Source organism: Columba livia, chromosome 3 (genome assembly GCF_036013475.1).
Source record: "Columba livia isolate bColLiv1 breed racing homer chromosome 3, bColLiv1.pat.W.v2, whole genome shotgun sequence".
Lineage (NCBI taxonomy): Eukaryota > Metazoa > Chordata > Aves > Columbiformes > Columbidae > Columba > Columba livia.
Genome location: NC_088604.1, coordinates 51,649,525 through 51,665,804, shown reverse-complemented (window position 1 = coordinate 51,665,804; position 16,280 = coordinate 51,649,525). Strand labels below are relative to the sequence as shown.

General features: G+C 39.8%; 1 protein-coding gene across 2 annotated transcripts; it reads left to right on the top strand.

Annotated features, from left to right (window-relative positions):
• The first annotated feature begins 890 nt into the window (after positions 1 to 890).
• GPRC6A (G protein-coupled receptor class C group 6 member A) lies at positions 891 to 15,184 on the top strand. 2 transcript variants are annotated; one of them, XM_005507449.3, is made up of 6 exons: positions 891 to 1,205; positions 2,820 to 3,123; positions 4,973 to 5,800; positions 8,629 to 8,841; positions 10,259 to 10,382; positions 11,731 to 15,184. In XM_005507449.3, exons 1-6 carry the CDS (start codon positions 1,012 to 1,014, stop codon positions 12,849 to 12,851), a joined length of 2,784 nt encoding a protein of 927 aa, XP_005507506.1. In that variant the 5' UTR covers positions 891 to 1,011; the 3' UTR covers positions 12,852 to 15,184. The 2 variants fall into 2 exon arrangements, with proteins under 2 accessions (XP_005507506.1, XP_021150184.1); XM_021294509.2 differs by lacking the exons at positions 891 to 1,205; positions 2,820 to 3,123 and adding an exon at positions 3,140 to 4,037.
• Positions 15,185 to 16,280: the final 1,096 nt, after the last annotated feature.

Here is a 16,280-nt window from a genome sequence, read left to right as displayed (position 1 = left end):
AATTGTTATTGTTTAGTAGCATCGCGCATGTTTCTGTCCTGCAGAAGTTCACTTTGGTGTTTATGGTTGGAGTTTATGAAAGCTGAGAGTCCAGCCCATGCTCTTCTTTTCCCCCAGTTGCCTTCTGGTGCAGCATTGTATTCCTGCGAATCTGAGCAGAATGGTGGCACCGAGAACGGCTGCTTCCCGGTCCTGCCACAGCTGAGGAGCTGCTGCCCACGTGCTGCTGTCCTCAGTGAGAGGCAGAAGACAGTCTGCTCCTCCCCTGTCAAAAAACTAGGACTAGTATTATGCTTTCCCACTGTTCTGTGTTTATGAGATTAACCAGCAGCAGATGTGGTCTGATCCCCGGCCAACTGGTGTCCCTAGGGGCTATGCATTCTATTAGCTTATTAATATTCGCTTATCCAAACAATTTTTATACAAATATTTCAAAAATTATAAGAAAAAAATTGAGAGAGAAGCAGTCTTTTTTTAGTTTTGGGGTGGGTTTTTTTTGGGCTAGAGTCTGATCTGTAATAAAATACACTGTAGCAAGAGGGTTTTTTTCAGTATGCTCTAGCCCAGACCCTTAAAATATGGTAACAGCAATATCAATACCATGTTATGTGATTGCTTCTTCTCACCCTGCACTCAGTGAACAAGTATTCAAGACCAGCCCAAATTTATACCAAAAATATTTGCCATGTATTTTAGATAAGGTATCATAAACTTCGAATACAGCAGAACATATTTTATGTCCAACATTTCCTTTTCAACTCATTTATTGTTTTCCCTCCCTCTTCAGTCTCATACCCCTACACACATTTTACGTGACAGTGTTGCTTAAATACCTTCAATAAAATAGAGCCTCAGCCAGTGAAGCAAACACAAGTACCTTATGAGGTGTGCCCAACTTCTGACTGCAGCCCTTTTCTTTTGTTTCTGTTTATAGATGACATAGGAGCCCTTGTTGACCCTGCAGCTCACTTAATTGACTTAAAGCTGGTAGTGAGTGAGGGAAACAGAAACATGGCATTCATGAGCTTTTTGGTCTCCTGCTTTGTGATCGGCACTGATGTCGCTTTCTCTTGCCAGAATACCGATGACTTTGTGGGGGCCAGTTCTCCAGGGGACATTGTTATTGGAGGCTTGTTTGCAGTTCATAGTGAAATGCTGCATCCAGAAGAATATCCCATCAAGCCAGTAATTCAGAATTGCTCTGGGTGAGTAATACTGGAACTGAATATATAACAAAGAAGAGATGACTGACATTGGGCATGTACCTCATATTAAGATCAACAAAATCTGCTTCTCTTGCATTTCTTAATCTTAAAAAAGACCTTGGACATCATATAAATTGTGCATAAATTAATATAGGATGATAAAGTATGGCAAAGTTATAGTAAAAAATAATGTGGCTGCCTGAAGAAGGGAATGAGTTTTTATCCTATTTCGTTCTTCATATATAATCAAATGACCCTGGAGGTTTGTGCTGAACAATCATTTAATTTCCATGTTAATGCTAATTTGTTGCTATATGTGTGAAGTACACTGCTGTGCAGCTGTTCATTATTTGTTACGAAGTTGGACCTACCTGATTTGAACACAGGCGAAATGTTCCATTTTACCAAAGCACATAACAGAGTATGTCCCCCACCTCACAGGGCAGCTCAGTTGTAATCTATGACAGAACCTTACTGACTAGAGTGTAATTATTGTTGTAATTACTGTAATTATTACACTTTGTATTATAATTGTGGCATTACATTATATGAGAGACTATATGTAAACACCATGTCATGTATGCATTCAGGTTCAGATTGTGCAAATCCTCCCATGCTTAAAATGCCCATTTTTCTAGAAAGAATGCGCAGGAAACCTGGTGAAGAACTTCATTTTAAGTATTTAACAAAGCTTTCCTAAGCCCAGGAATTCCAAATATGTGTTTTCTTTAATTTTAATACATGAGCAAATCTTCAAATTTTATTTGAATCTCACATGCAGCTTAATCTCACTTCTGAACCTAATAATCAGCTGAACATCAAGTATCCATCTGGATTTATTTCAAAATGATGACAAAGTTGATAATTTCGTCAGTCTTACATTTTTTTTCTAGAGAGTCATCAATTGTCTCAGGCCCATTTGGCGTTTAATTTAGTTTATAAGATTTGTAAACTTGTGAAGCTTGTCTGAGAGGAGGGTTGGTTGTGTTGCAGACATTTTCTGCTAGCACAGTTCTGATTAAGCACCTCTTATAATATCCACTGGAGATAAGGGGAACAGCTGGACTAGCTTAATCAGGTTTCGAGAGGATTTTAAGAACATGGATTCAACTAGCAGAAGACCTCTACTTCTGAAATATCGTCTTATATCCTGAAATATTTAGTGCTTTCTTTTCTTCATTTCATTATTTTGATGAAAGTAAATACATTTTTAAAATAGCTTACTGGGCAGATGAAGTACATTAGAATATGCTCACTGACTTTGAAATATGCTTCCTGAAGATATCACTTGCAAATTTTCATGTAACATGAAAATTAACTTTTACCTTTTTGTTTTCAGAAAAAAAGAAAAAAACAAAACCAAAAACAAACACTTTTATTCAGGTTTATTTTATGTTTTGTGTTTATTTTGCTTAATATCCCATTTAGCCGAGACAAAAATATCTGGTTTCTAATCTTTTGCACACTAAAACCCAATCAAATCACACAAAACATAGTATCCATTACTTCTTTTCAGTAGTTGTCAAGTTCTTAGTGATGCTCAAAATGAACTTTGCTTCAGCCTTGTTCCCAGCAATGTTTTTTCTAAAATGAAACTTCTGTGTTTTCTGACAGCTTTGAAATTCAAATTTTTCTTCAGACACTTGCAATGATACATGCTATTGAAACCATCAACAATTCAACGCTCTTACCTGGAGTTACTCTGGGCTATGAAATCTATGACACATGTGCAGAAGTTACAAAAGCCATGGCATCTGCTCTGAGGTTTCTCTCTAAATTCAATTCTTCTGAGGATGTTGTAGAGTTCAAGTGTAACTACTCAGACTACGTCCCGAGAATTAAGGCTGTCATTGGAGCCAGCTACTCGGAGGTGTCGATGGCAGTTTCAAGGCTGTTGGCTTTGCAACTAATCCCACAAGTAGGTTTGAGGAAATTATTTCATTTCGGAGAGAGGGTCAAATTTACCATGCTCAGAATAAAGGTGCAGCTCTGATCATAGAGATTGCAAAAGCCGCATGTTTGATCCAGGGCAGGATTTGGCTCAACTGAAGGACATAAGAAGGGGTGGGATTCAACTCTAAATGGAAGGCTTGATTCACTTGCTTAAACAAAGGCATAAGGTACATGCCTCCAAGCGCAATATCGGGATGGTGCTGGGCTCTTGTCAGCCTGGCAGTGCCACTAGTCCTGCATGGCTGTGCCAGTTGCTCCAGTGTGCCTTGGATGACACTCAAGAACTTTGTTCAGGCAACAAAGCTACACCCACCGTGTTTAGTCTGGCTGGTGGTGAATATGACAACACCCAATCTCAAGCTGAAAACAAAGAGACAAAATCAAATTTGGCCAGAAATTTGGAAATTCTCTTTTGTCTGAAAGAGATCAGATTTTGGAGTCTAACTATGGGCAATGAAGTGAGGAATACTGTTCTAAACCACTGTTTTACTCCTGTTGCTCTTCAAGCAGTTGTAGAAAAGAAGGAATGCAACTCTCTAGATCCACACTGGTCCTTCCCAAAACATCCTTCTCTATTTCTGTCCTCTCTAGGACTATTACAGTCTCACACTTGTACTTAGGCCTACTTTCTCCACGGTAAAAGAGCTGAGGTCAAGGCCAGGACCAACAAGGAAAAAAAGAAATCCACTTCCACACCCGCCTGTGTTACACATTGGGTTTGGCAATCGAACATAAATGACCTCACTGCAAAGTAGCAACATAGTAACCAAACATGTAGAAAAGACATAAGATCTGAACTAAATATAACTTCTAACTGAATCTTCTCCTCTACAACAGTAGGAAGCAATTATGACCTCCAGCTCCACCACAGGAGCAATAGTAAGTATGAAAATTAAAATGCCACACTTGAACATAATCAAAAGGCAAGTCATGAAACAAGCCTGCATTGGGATGTAGAGATGGAAAAGGTAAACCAACAGATTTTTCTCATCAATGGCATCTGTAATCTTCTGACATCAGTAAGATTTGGAATCCCCTCCAGACAGGTGACTCTCATTTTGGAAAGCTTAGATTTATTTTTTAAGAACTGTCAAGCAATGTATGAAATATAAGTGTAGGAAAACAAACAAACAAAACTTCTACAAACAAACAGAAATGCATTAAAAGTAAAGAGAATTAAAGAAAGATGTTCCATTTACCTTTGTTCTAGCTTCATTCACAAGGAAAAGGTAATAAATCTTCTATCTGAAAGAATCATAGCATTATGTAATGTTGGTTGTTGCCTGGTTTTCTGTGAGATTCCTCTAATAGACTTAATGATCCTTTTAAAACATAGTAATTAAGACTTGGAGAGAAAATATATATGTGGGTGAACCATACCTACATACTCAGTGACAGAACAATGCTGCAAAGTGTAAGGGTACAACCAAGTTGAATAAATCAAACAATACTTAATGCTTCCAACATTTTAAATATTGTTTAGGATAGCATGTTGATGGTATTTGAACAGTGTAAAACAAAATCCACCTACCAGCATAACTGTCATATCCATTCTGGAAGGTCTTATGATCTGCCTTTACCAAAGGAATGATGTGCATGAGGATGAAAACAGTGGAATTGGTACTGGCATGAGTCTGCATCCAAAGAGCAGGGCAAGGGAACATGCCCCTTCTGGCTGCACATTACTGATGTTCAGTCACAGGATGAGGGAGCTCTGGGTCAGGCTGGATGAAAGAGCAGTTGTGGCAGTTTTGGACTTATTGGCATCCTTTGCAGAAGACCTCATCTGTAACTGAATTGTTTGCTCCTCTTAGGTCAGTCCTGCGTCATCAGCTGAAATCCTCAGTGACAAAATCCGGTTTCCTTCTTTCTTCAGAACTATTCCCAGCGATTTCCATCAGACAAGAGCAATGGTCCACTTGATCTGTGAGGCTGGGTGGAATTGGATTGGAGTAATAGCCACTGATGATGACAATGGACGCTTTGCTCTGGAGAGCTTTGGGGTCCAGGCCATGGCAAACAATGTTTGCATAGCTTTTAAAGAAATGCTACCTGCCTATCTCTCTGACAGCACCTTTCACACTAAAGTTGATCATGCAGTTGAGAAAATTGTCAAGGAAACCAAAGTAAATGTTATTGTTGTCTTCATGAGACAGTTCCATGTGCTCAAACTATTTAAGAAGGCAATTGAGAGGAACGTAAACAAAATCTGGATTGCAAGTGATAATTGGTCGACTGCAGTCAAAATCAGTACCATTCCCAATATCAGACAGCTGGGAACCATTGTGGGATTTGGATTTAAAAGCGGAGACATCTCCACATTCCAAGACTTTCTGAAAAATCTTCATGAAAAGCCTACTGACAACAACAAGTTTTTACATGAATATATTATGCTTTTGTCAGCCTGTGCACACCTGGAATACCATGATTTTCAAGCATGTATTGCAAACCAGTCCCAGGATGATCTGTTGCAAAATGTTGAAAATAAGCAGCAGATCTGGAGAGATGATTTTTTGAATGCTAACATTGAACCAGGATTTATCCATAGTACTATTCTTGCAGCCTATGCCATTGCTCATGCCATTAAAGGACAATGCAAACACAGAAAATGCAAGGATCCCTCTGCCTTCGCTCCCTGGGAGGTATGATGATAATTCTTTCAGGAGTCAATCTCTCTGCAAAACTTTCATCTCATTTTTGCTCTCACGTTCCTGGATTTACTAGCTTGGTCCTTTTACTAAGTGACTTTTTATTCCTGTTCCTGCCTTTCTTCACCAACTGAAATCACAGACCATGTGCTGGAGTAGCAGTATCTAACTGCCGCAGTGCTTAGAACTAGAGTGCAGGTTTGTTCCCTTTTTTTGGGGGGAGGGCAATGTAGACACAGAAGCTCCTGGTGCTAAGCCATGGTTGTGTTCTGCTGTAGGTAGGGAATGATTATTGCATTTCACATACAGATAGCTAACTGATCATAACTGCATACCCACCATCTCCTTCTTCATGGATACAATAGCAATGCCTGTAAACACTTGACTCCGTGGGCGCAGAAGGGATTTTTAGCTGCTGGGCCTCATTAGCTACCCTGACTCTTCCCCTATACCCTCCAAAGGGCACACAGAGTAGGCACCAGCTTGGATGAAAGCTCCAGTCTGCAGGCTCCTTGCTATAATGTGTTGCCAGGTACTCATGTGGTACAGAATAAAATACATGGTCAATCTACAGTCTTTTTGTCAGCTGTTCAGCTACTAGTGACTGGTCCTGTTGCTGCTATAATACACAGCAATTAGTCCTCTTGAGAGATGGGGATATTGCAGGACAGGCGCATTCAGCAGAGTTTCAGGTTTCCTCTCTCACCATTGTCCCTGTTTTGTCTGAATCAAGTATTTTCCAATGTGAAAATGCAACAGACTATTCGTCTGTCTGATCTTTATTGGTAGGAAAATCAGACACAATCTTTAAATATGTCAGGTATTTCAAATCAAACTCTGCTGGGTGGGAAAATAAGAGGAAAAATCAGACAAGTAAACCTGATCTGACCTTTTGCCCAAAAACCTGCTCAGGAGTATTCACTTTCACACACTTTTGCTCAGAGGATTAAACAAAAGTTCATTTAAAAGTCAAACAACCACTGAAGCACTCTGACTTGCTCTGACCTCTTATCCTAGGTCAGGGCAGGTCAAACCAAGATAGAGAATTGGAAAAAAAAAAAAGGTCCTAGTAAAAATCAGACTCATACATGAATTTGTAAATGTGCATGGGACAATTTCAGGACTGTTCCACAGGAAATGCAACAAATGCAGCTGCATTTGCACCATTGCTGAATTAATTCCCAAACCACCCAAATCAAAAGTCCTGTTAAGAGGCTAAGAACTCATGAAAAAAAATGAAAGAGATAGTTATGTCCCCTGTGCTGTTTTTATAATAAATTTCCTCTACATTAAATTTAAACCCTCTAGAAACAAATATAGATATAGGTATATATACAAAGCTTAGGATGCAACTAATCCATATCACACATCTCCACATACTGAGAAACAGCCGAGACGTTAGTGTTACAGACTTTGCAGAAATAACCAACAGCTACATCAAACTGTTGCTATTTATTAGGCCTTTCTGTCTGAATCTCAAGATGTATTCCAAAAGCTCTGTTTTTCCCATATTGTTTGAGAATTTGAAAAGTGGAGAAGAGAAAGATTAAATTATTAGCCTAAGTATATATAAAAATTATATATAGTTATATATAAGTATACAAAATTCCTCTTCAGTCCCATAAAGCTATGCAACACACAATTCAAATGCAATACTGATTAGAAACATGTTTTCATTCTCCATAAATTGGTAGAGATGCAGGGACAGTATGTGAACTCTCAAAACAAATACATGTTATATATGAAAAAATGACATTATATACACAGAATGTGTTATATACATATATTTGCCAAAGCCTGTTGAAATAATATACTTGTCAGTCTGTTCAGTAAGTGCTACTCATATCACAAATGGATCCATGTAAGATCATGCTTTTCAAAGGGCACTTAAATCCATCTCGTCGCCAAAACCTTGGGGTTTTTCTTGTTAATTAATCCCTGTTGCAAAAAAAAAATAACCGTTAGGCCTGCAAAGGGATAAAACTTTTGCTTCAATTAAGAGCCACGGTATCTAAGGGAAGCCCTTCTGTGGTCTCCTCATGAATGGGGAGTGGGTTATATGTGCCTTAATCGGTCCTTTTCTAGATTTACACAGAATTTTTTGATCTGGCTGTTTGTGACAACGGAGACAGAAATTTCCCCTGTTGAACAGAATGGGTTGCAATATGAAGCCTTATCAAAGCATGTTTGCTTTGATATTTCCTAGAATCTATCAAATATGGCCTTGTTGTTTATTACCATCCATTAATCACTTAATCTGAGCAAACTGGCAGGTATTGTTCATTAACAGTTCTGAGTCTCACCTGGCAATAGACAATGCTAGTCAGAGTCACAGCTGAAAATAATGTTAGATATGCTGGGGAAGGTTATTCTGGAACCAAATATTGCCCAGATTAACTCTGGTGACAGTAAAATAACAACAGGAGCATCACTCACTGTCATTCTTTATGAGAAGGGGAGTTTCAACATTAGTTCTTGTAAGCAAAAAGCTTTTCTTTTCCATCATTTTCCATCATTTTCCATTTCATTTCCACGGCTAGAAAAAAATACTAGCATGAATATTTGCGCACATTGCATAGAGTTAAGAAATTATTATTCTTTTATTAATAGTTTTTTAAGGTCAACAGGATTGTCTGAATAATGTAATTCTGTGTCAGACATCATGTTAAACAGTTACGAAGATGACTTTTAATTTTAAGCTTTCTTTTATTCCTAAGAAGCGATATTTCTTTTAACTTGATATTATATGGATGTTGAACTATTGAGTTCATCACACTGACATGATGTTGATGTATGTTATCATTCCTCATACTTATGTTCAGCTCCTTGAAGAACTTGAAAAAGTTACATTCATTGATGATGATAAAGAAATCAAGTTTGATTCCAATGGAGATTTGAGCACCAATTACGATGTACTTCTTTGGAAAGAAATTGATGGCCGCATGGAAATCACCACTATGGCAGAATATGACCCAGAGAAAGGTCACTTTATCTTTGAAGATGAAGAGAAAAAAAAAGAATTTCTGGATTTACAGGTAACTTTTCAGTTGTTGACATAACGTGTGAAATTTGTTTCATATGTTTCCTTCTCCTCCCCGTATTTGCAACTGAAGTATGTGTCAGCTAGAAATCTCTCTCATGGTTTCAAGTTCTACTTTTAGAGGAAAGAAACTTCTCTGTGTATATTCTACCACCTCCATGCACCCTGAGAAGCATGTCAGCCTGTCAGCAGGCTCAGCAGTTTGAAATTGTATGCTTTCTCCAGAATGCTCCTAGGAGATTTCCTAAGATGAGGAGTTATGTCTGTCCTAAGGATGCTACTCCGGAATCTTGAGAAGAGGTTTTAAAATAAAAAATGACTGTGAATAAAAGCTCCCTCTCTTACAAGCACCACCATTTATTTTGTACAAGAAGATTCATATCTGTTGATTTTACTGTTTTTATATTTGTATATATATATATATGTATATATAAGTTGTGTTGGTTATTTGCTCCTGTTGGAGCATGACTACAGGAGCCTGAGGTAGGTGGTACAACCTGGAGCCCCAGCACTGGTGTAGACAGGACTAGGGGGTGGCCCTGGCCAGTTCCAGCTGGATAATCTGTCATCTGTGCATGGGTGGAGGTCTTAGTTCCTTGTGCAGCTCTGTGCTGCAGAGTATTCACCACTAACAGGACAGGGAGAGGCTGCTTACTCAGTGAGCTGAATGCAACTCTCAGCACATGGACTCGGCTGATAGAAAAGGCTGAGGACAGAAGAAAATCTAAAATCTTGTCCATCTTTGTGGCACTGCCCAGGGTAGCAAGCAAATGTCTCCATCTCCTTGTGAGCACCATCTTGGAGGGAGAAGAAATAGCAGTGTCCCTCAGGGCTGTTTCTCCATTTTACAAAAAATTGTCTTTGGAAGGAGGACCCCAGCTCAGACCTGATCACACACTCCAGGGTGGTGCTTCATCACTCAGGAATGAGATACCAAGGGTCAGCAACATTGGAGCTGCAGTTCAGAGCACCTGCCGAGGTGTTTCCCCCAAGCTGAGGTGTCTTCCCTGTGCTCAGAGCAGCTGAGCAGTGTTTCAGGATCTCACTTGTGAAGCATTCCACTCGAATTCCCTATCAGATGCTTCTGGGCTTGCTTTGGAGCTGCTTCTCAGAAGCCTGAATTCCAGGTTCAAAGAGACACTTTGATCTGCATTTTAAAGGTACAGATGATTCCACTGATTAGGATTCAGGGCCAAAAAATAAAATTATCAGCTGGAAAATGTCCCGTCTGTCGCTTGTTTACTGTGTGGAGAAAATATAAGACACATAGAATGCCTTTTTTCAGCATCATTTTCAGATGCCCTTAAAACATGTTAGATACAAAAAGAGACTGCAAATTGCAGAATTACTGGAGGTTTATTTTAATGTTATACCTGAGTTGATTCCCTTTTTTTGTTCTCTGCCCACTGCAGAAGGTTCAGTCAACGTGCTCCCAGCACTGCAGGCCAGGACAGATGAAAAAGATTACAGAAAGTCCACACACATGCTGCTATGAGTGTGTTTACTGCCCAGAAAACCATTATAGCAATCAAACAGGTAAGGAATGGTGATCCAAATAAAGATTTATTTAGACATCTATACAACTGTTTTGTTTAGGTGAAATGTGCCTTGGCAACCTTGGGTATAACTTCGGAATGGGATTAAAATATTTGTTTATGCTTGGTTTCCCAAATACAAGTGTTTGGCCTACAAAATGCTTTTAAGAAGACCAAAATAAAGCATTAGATATTCCAATTGACTGGTATTATTATAGTTAGGCTGGAAAATCTGGCTGATTTGTCAGTAAGACTGACTCAAGTTAAAATAGAGCCTTGCTTACCTGTATTTCTGCAGTACACCCAGTTCAATAATGAAGAAATTTTTTACAATGAGGGTTGTGAGGCACTGGCACAGGTTACTCAGAGAGGTGGTAGATGCCCCATCCCTGGAGACGTTCCAGACCAGGCTGGATGGGGCTCTGAGCAACCTGATCTAGTTGAAGATGTCCCTGCTCATGGCAGAGGGTTGGACTAATTAAGCTTTGCAGGTCCCTTCCAGCCCAAACTAGTCTATGAGTCTATGAAGTTCAAGGGTTATGTATTCTGCTTACCAGCAATTTTTTCTTGCCTTACCAGGGACTGTTGTAAAGTTTGATATAGCTGTACAGTAATACTTGCCAGTATCAAATCTGATGTGTACTTTACTACTGGTTCATTTATAGGTTTGTGCAAACATTTTTAAAGAGGAAAATTAAATATGGAGGAGAGAGTTGGAATTAAGAGACTTGCAGTACAATGTACTTTTTAATACCCCGTGAGCAGGAGAAAATTAAGTTTTATGTTTTTAGTTCAAATAATTGTGAAATTTCTCCCTATCAGAGGACAGGAATTTTAAAGCAAAAGTAACCTTTCGAAGCATAATCTAAAGCAATGTCTGTTCTTGCGGTTTCATTTCAAAAGCTGTCTGTACAGAGAAAGCTGGGTTTTTTTCTTGTCAAAATAGGCAAATGAAAGAAGCATAGTTCCGATTTCTGAAAGAGAATTGATTTACTCTCAAGTCACTGTTCAGGTTTCAGTTAAAGTTTGCCTGTCCAGAGCTCTGGTCAGGTCACCCCTTCGTTCTCCCTGTCCCCTGCTGCAGGCAACCCCTGCTCCCAGCTGCCAGGCACTCGTCCTTTGCTCCTTCTCCTCCTTTGCTCTTTCTGCCGCTGCCACCGCTGTCACCGCTGCCACTACTGCCACCACTGCCACTGCAGCCCTGCAGCTCCTCCGCCTGGACGGCGACAGCAATAGTCGGAAGCAAACAGCCCTTCCCACGTTCCCCTAGTACCTCAAGCCCAGACAATCCGCTTCACAGTTTATTTGCTTCGGGTCTCTAAATTATCTTCCTTTTTTCCTGCTTTCAGATATCGATTACTGCTACCAATGTAACAACAAAACCTACTGGGCTCCTGTCAACAGCACCACATGCTACAGAAAGACAATCCATTTCCTCGCCTGGACTGACTGGTTTGCTATTTTCCTCCTCCTCCTCTCTGCTTTTGGGGTTGTGTTGGTTTTGTCAATTAGTGTAATATTTGCCAAAAACGTGAGCACACCAGTTGTAAAGGCGTCTGGAGGTCTAACCGTCTGCTATATTATTCTCTTCAGCCACTTCTTAATTTTTTTAAGCACTATCTTCTTCATAGATGAACCCACAGAATTCAAGTGTAAAACTAGGCAGGCACTCTTTGGCATAAGTTTCACACTCTGCGTTTCATGTATTTTAATAAAGTCACTAAAAATTTTACTAGCTTTCAGCTTTGATCCTAAGTTGCAGAATTTCCTGAAATGTGTATATAAACCTGTTCCCACTGTGGTCACCTGCACTGGAATTCAAGTAATCATTTGTACCTTTTGGCTCATATTTAAGACACCTTTTGTAAAGCAAAATTTCTCAATCCCAAGAACAATAATTCTGGAGTGCAATGAAGGTTCTATTGTGGCTTTTGGGATCATGTTGAGCTACATTGCTGCCTTAGCCTTTGTTTGCTTCATATTTGCCTTTAAAGGTAGGAAGTTACCAGAGAACTACAATGAAGCTAAATTCATAACTTTTGGCATGCTAATTTACTTTATAGCATGGATTGTATTTATCCCTGTCTATGCAACTACATTTGGCAAATACCTGCCAGCAGTGGAAATCATCGTTGTTTTAATATCCAATTATGGAATCCTCTGCTGCACTTTTCTTCCAAAGTGCTATATCATCATTTACAAGCAAGAAACAAATACAAAATCTGCCTTTCTCAAAATGGTTTACACATATTCCTCCAAGAGCGCCAGCAGCGTTGCTGTTAGTCAGATTTCTCTGGATTCAAAGTCTTCCAGCTCCCGAGCTACTATCTCAGACTTTTGTAAATCTGAGGGAAACTCTGTGAATGGAAACAGCCATTTGCAAGTGCCTGGGCAGAGGCTAATAAAAGGGAAAGTTCTTCCTAAAAATACTGCAAGGACTATGGCCAGGAGAAGACTCTCCAGCATATGACTGGCAGTGTTAAAATACTAGAAGAAGAAAAGCCATCTTTGGGAGCAGTTTTTCCTTCAAGTCTCTTTCCTTTTGGCATCCCCAGAGAGAGCAGGTCACACGAAATGCTTCTCCTCTGATACTGAAGCAGTTATCTGTTGCCAGATGTGCAAGACTCTCTTTGCTCACAGAATCCAGCTGCTGCTCCTGCAGGCACCATGAGGCACAGTCCCCTTTAGCAGCTCCCTTCCTTCCCCGGCCCTCCCACACAGACCTGTGGAAACTTATTCTGCAACTGTACTTCCCCAAGTGAAGCAGAAGCATCAGGAAATTATTTCTCATAGGCGGGAAGGTGGGAACAGATGGGTTTACCCCACTTTGTGTGTGTGTGTGTGTGTATTTGATGTCCAGTTGTTTAAGGACCTCTTCTTCCCACTTGGCCCTGTTTTACAGATCAAACAGAATCCTCCCTCAACCTTTATTTGCTAGGATAAACAAGTCCCGTCCTTTAGTCTCCACTTTTAAGATAGGCTTTCCATTCTCCTGAACATCCAAAAGTAACCCTTTTAACCTGGTATCAGCGAATCCTTTTTTTTTTTTCCTCTCCAAAATTACACACTCTATTCCAGACAAATACTGCAGTAACTTTTAAAGTTCCTTGTATTTATCAGGATGATAATGAACTAGAGACAGGTCTATATAAAAATTGAAGAATTTCTCTGGAGCTCTGTAGTTATAAGTATGGTTATCTACACTGTTTCCTCATACTCAGAGGAAATACTCTGATTCACCTCATGTACCTCCTCTGATGCATGAAGAGAGAGGACACACTATGCTTGTCTCCAGGTGTCCTCTTGGGGATGTAACATCGATGTGCAACATCAGAACTTATAAACACTAATTAATTCCTATCATTACCATAAATAATGTAACAACCAGGATCAGCATGAGCTTTTTTAGTATATACTTAAAAAATCTGATTTTCGATGAGAAGATGACAATGCACCATAATGACACATAGAAAGAGCACAAGAATGAATTGTTATGAGCTGCACTACGTAAGTCTCTCCTCTGTAGCTCAGTGGCCATAGCTATGCCCTGCTTTCTGTACGGGAGGCGAAAGGCACGTTTATAGAAGAAGGAATTTTTCTGATGAATCAACAGCATCATGGGGCTATTTCAAAGCTTAAATAGCAGAGCTGTGTTGCCAGTCTAGGACTGTGAAGATTCATTTTCCATGTTCTTAAAGTCCATGTCCTGGACCACAGAAACTTCGTGATTTTAACTTCTGTGCCATGTTACTGTGCAACAATATAAATTCCTTGAGTTTTGTCTATGCTTCTGTTTAGATCTGGAATAACTGGATGTTGTGGCAGGCCAAAATAAAATTTAGTAGATTTGGTGTTACACAGACATATTGTATTATTGTTAGAATATGTACAACACATCATTTTTTCTATTATTTCTATTTATATGTTATAACCCATATCTCTATGATTTTTTTCTACTCATATTTTGTTGAAACCAGCTATAAATTGCATTTTAACAGTGGACACAGGCAACGAAATTACTGTGACATGCAGATTATATATGTAATACTTATCTGTGAAAACACTCGTAAAGTCATTTGAATGTAAAGCATGCAATTTACATACATATTTGAGCAATTAGCTAACATCTGTAGCTGACTGGAAGAATGAAAGTTGATACACATGTATTTATATGATGAATTCTATTCATACATCAGCTGTTACGAATAATATTCTGAACATGAAATTATGTACAACAAAGTTAAAATTCCTGCAGTTTGGTTGCCAATGCAACAAAAAGTCTCTCCCCAAAAGAGAGAAGCAAAACTTAGATTGCACAATGACTGTCAGCACTAAGCTGGTTAGAAAAGTTAATTTGGCTCAAATGTTGTACCTGTATTTATTGCTTTTGAAAGTGTTCAGTATGTCATGTCTTGAAGATAAGAGGAAAGGGGATGATTAAAACCATGCAGTTGTTTAAAACTGATTTTGCTTATTCAGTTTCCTTACTTTTCCCCATGAGCTTTGGTTTGTCCTTGAACAGCAGCAATATGTGCACCAATTCAGTGTTTCCACACAGTAAATCTCAATCTGCTTCTTACAAATGTCCTTTAGGTTGAAAGCCAAATATGGTAGAGCGATCCTCCCTACAGGACAGCAAGTAAAGTGTCTTGGGGAACAGGGAGTGGGGACAGCAATATGAACGTCTCCACAGAGGTACCTTTAAGTGAAGACACCGCATATGGCAGAGTTTCAGAGTCCTGCACGCTATAATATATCTGCCTCTCCAGCTACTCAGGTCTTCTGGATAAAACACAGTCAATGATGGAGCTGAGAGGATGTAACAGGTTTGCTAGCTAGACATGGCAGAAAAAAGACACTGTACCAAGCTGTGTTACATATGTCTTTAAATGCCTTGTCTGCAAGAAGCAAGTGATCGTAAGTAGGTAGATCTTAAGAGGATTGTGCTATCCTCTATAAAGGATTTTAAAAAGCTGAAAATAGGGGTGCAGGACACTACGGGGAGCATCTGCGTGCATCCCCCTGCCCAGAACAGTAAGCATTCCAGCAATCCAAACATTCTTGTTACTGGCCACAGACATTAAATGATCTTGAAACAGGTTTCCAGCCTCAGAGCACAGAACAGGGATCACCTTCTTGAGCCACAGCGAAATCTTGGTACAGTCTTCCCAGAGCCATGGCCTGTAGGTGAGACTGTGTGTCCAGTAATAAGGACATTATCACAGAATGTCCTGAGCTGGAAGGGACCTACAAGGATCATCAAGTCCAGCTCCCGTTCCTGCATATGACAACCCCGCAGTTCACACCGTGTGTCTGAGGGCGTTGTCCAGTCTCTTCTTGAACACTGTCAGGCTTGGGGCCATGACACCTCCCTGGGGAGCCTGTTCCAATGCTCCACCACCCTCTGGGTGAAGAACTTTTTCCTAATGTCCAACTTAAACCTCCTCTGGCACATTCTCCTGTCGTTCTCTTGAGTTCTGTCATTGGTCTCCAGAGAGTTACTTTAATGATGTAGGAATGGAAACTGTACATATGTGAGCAAGAAAAGATCAACATGGGACTACTAAATGAATGGAAACTGCTTTTAAAAATATCTTCCCAGAATGAGATGTTCTCCAAGCATCATTTAAAAAACCTTTTAATATTGAAGATGCTAGATCTCACTTATGGTAACAAATTTCTGATTTCCTCTACTCAACAATTTGCTTTCAGAAAATGCTGCTTACCTCTGTCTCTGCTCCTCAAAATAGATAACTGAATATTTGGCTACAAATGGTTCAAGAATCCTCATTCGCGCTGTCATGCCGAGCACAGGGCTTCAGCTGCTGCCGAGCAGTGACCCATCCCTGGGGAGTGGGGCTTCCTCAGTACACCTGCCCGCATTCTGGCATTGGTGGTG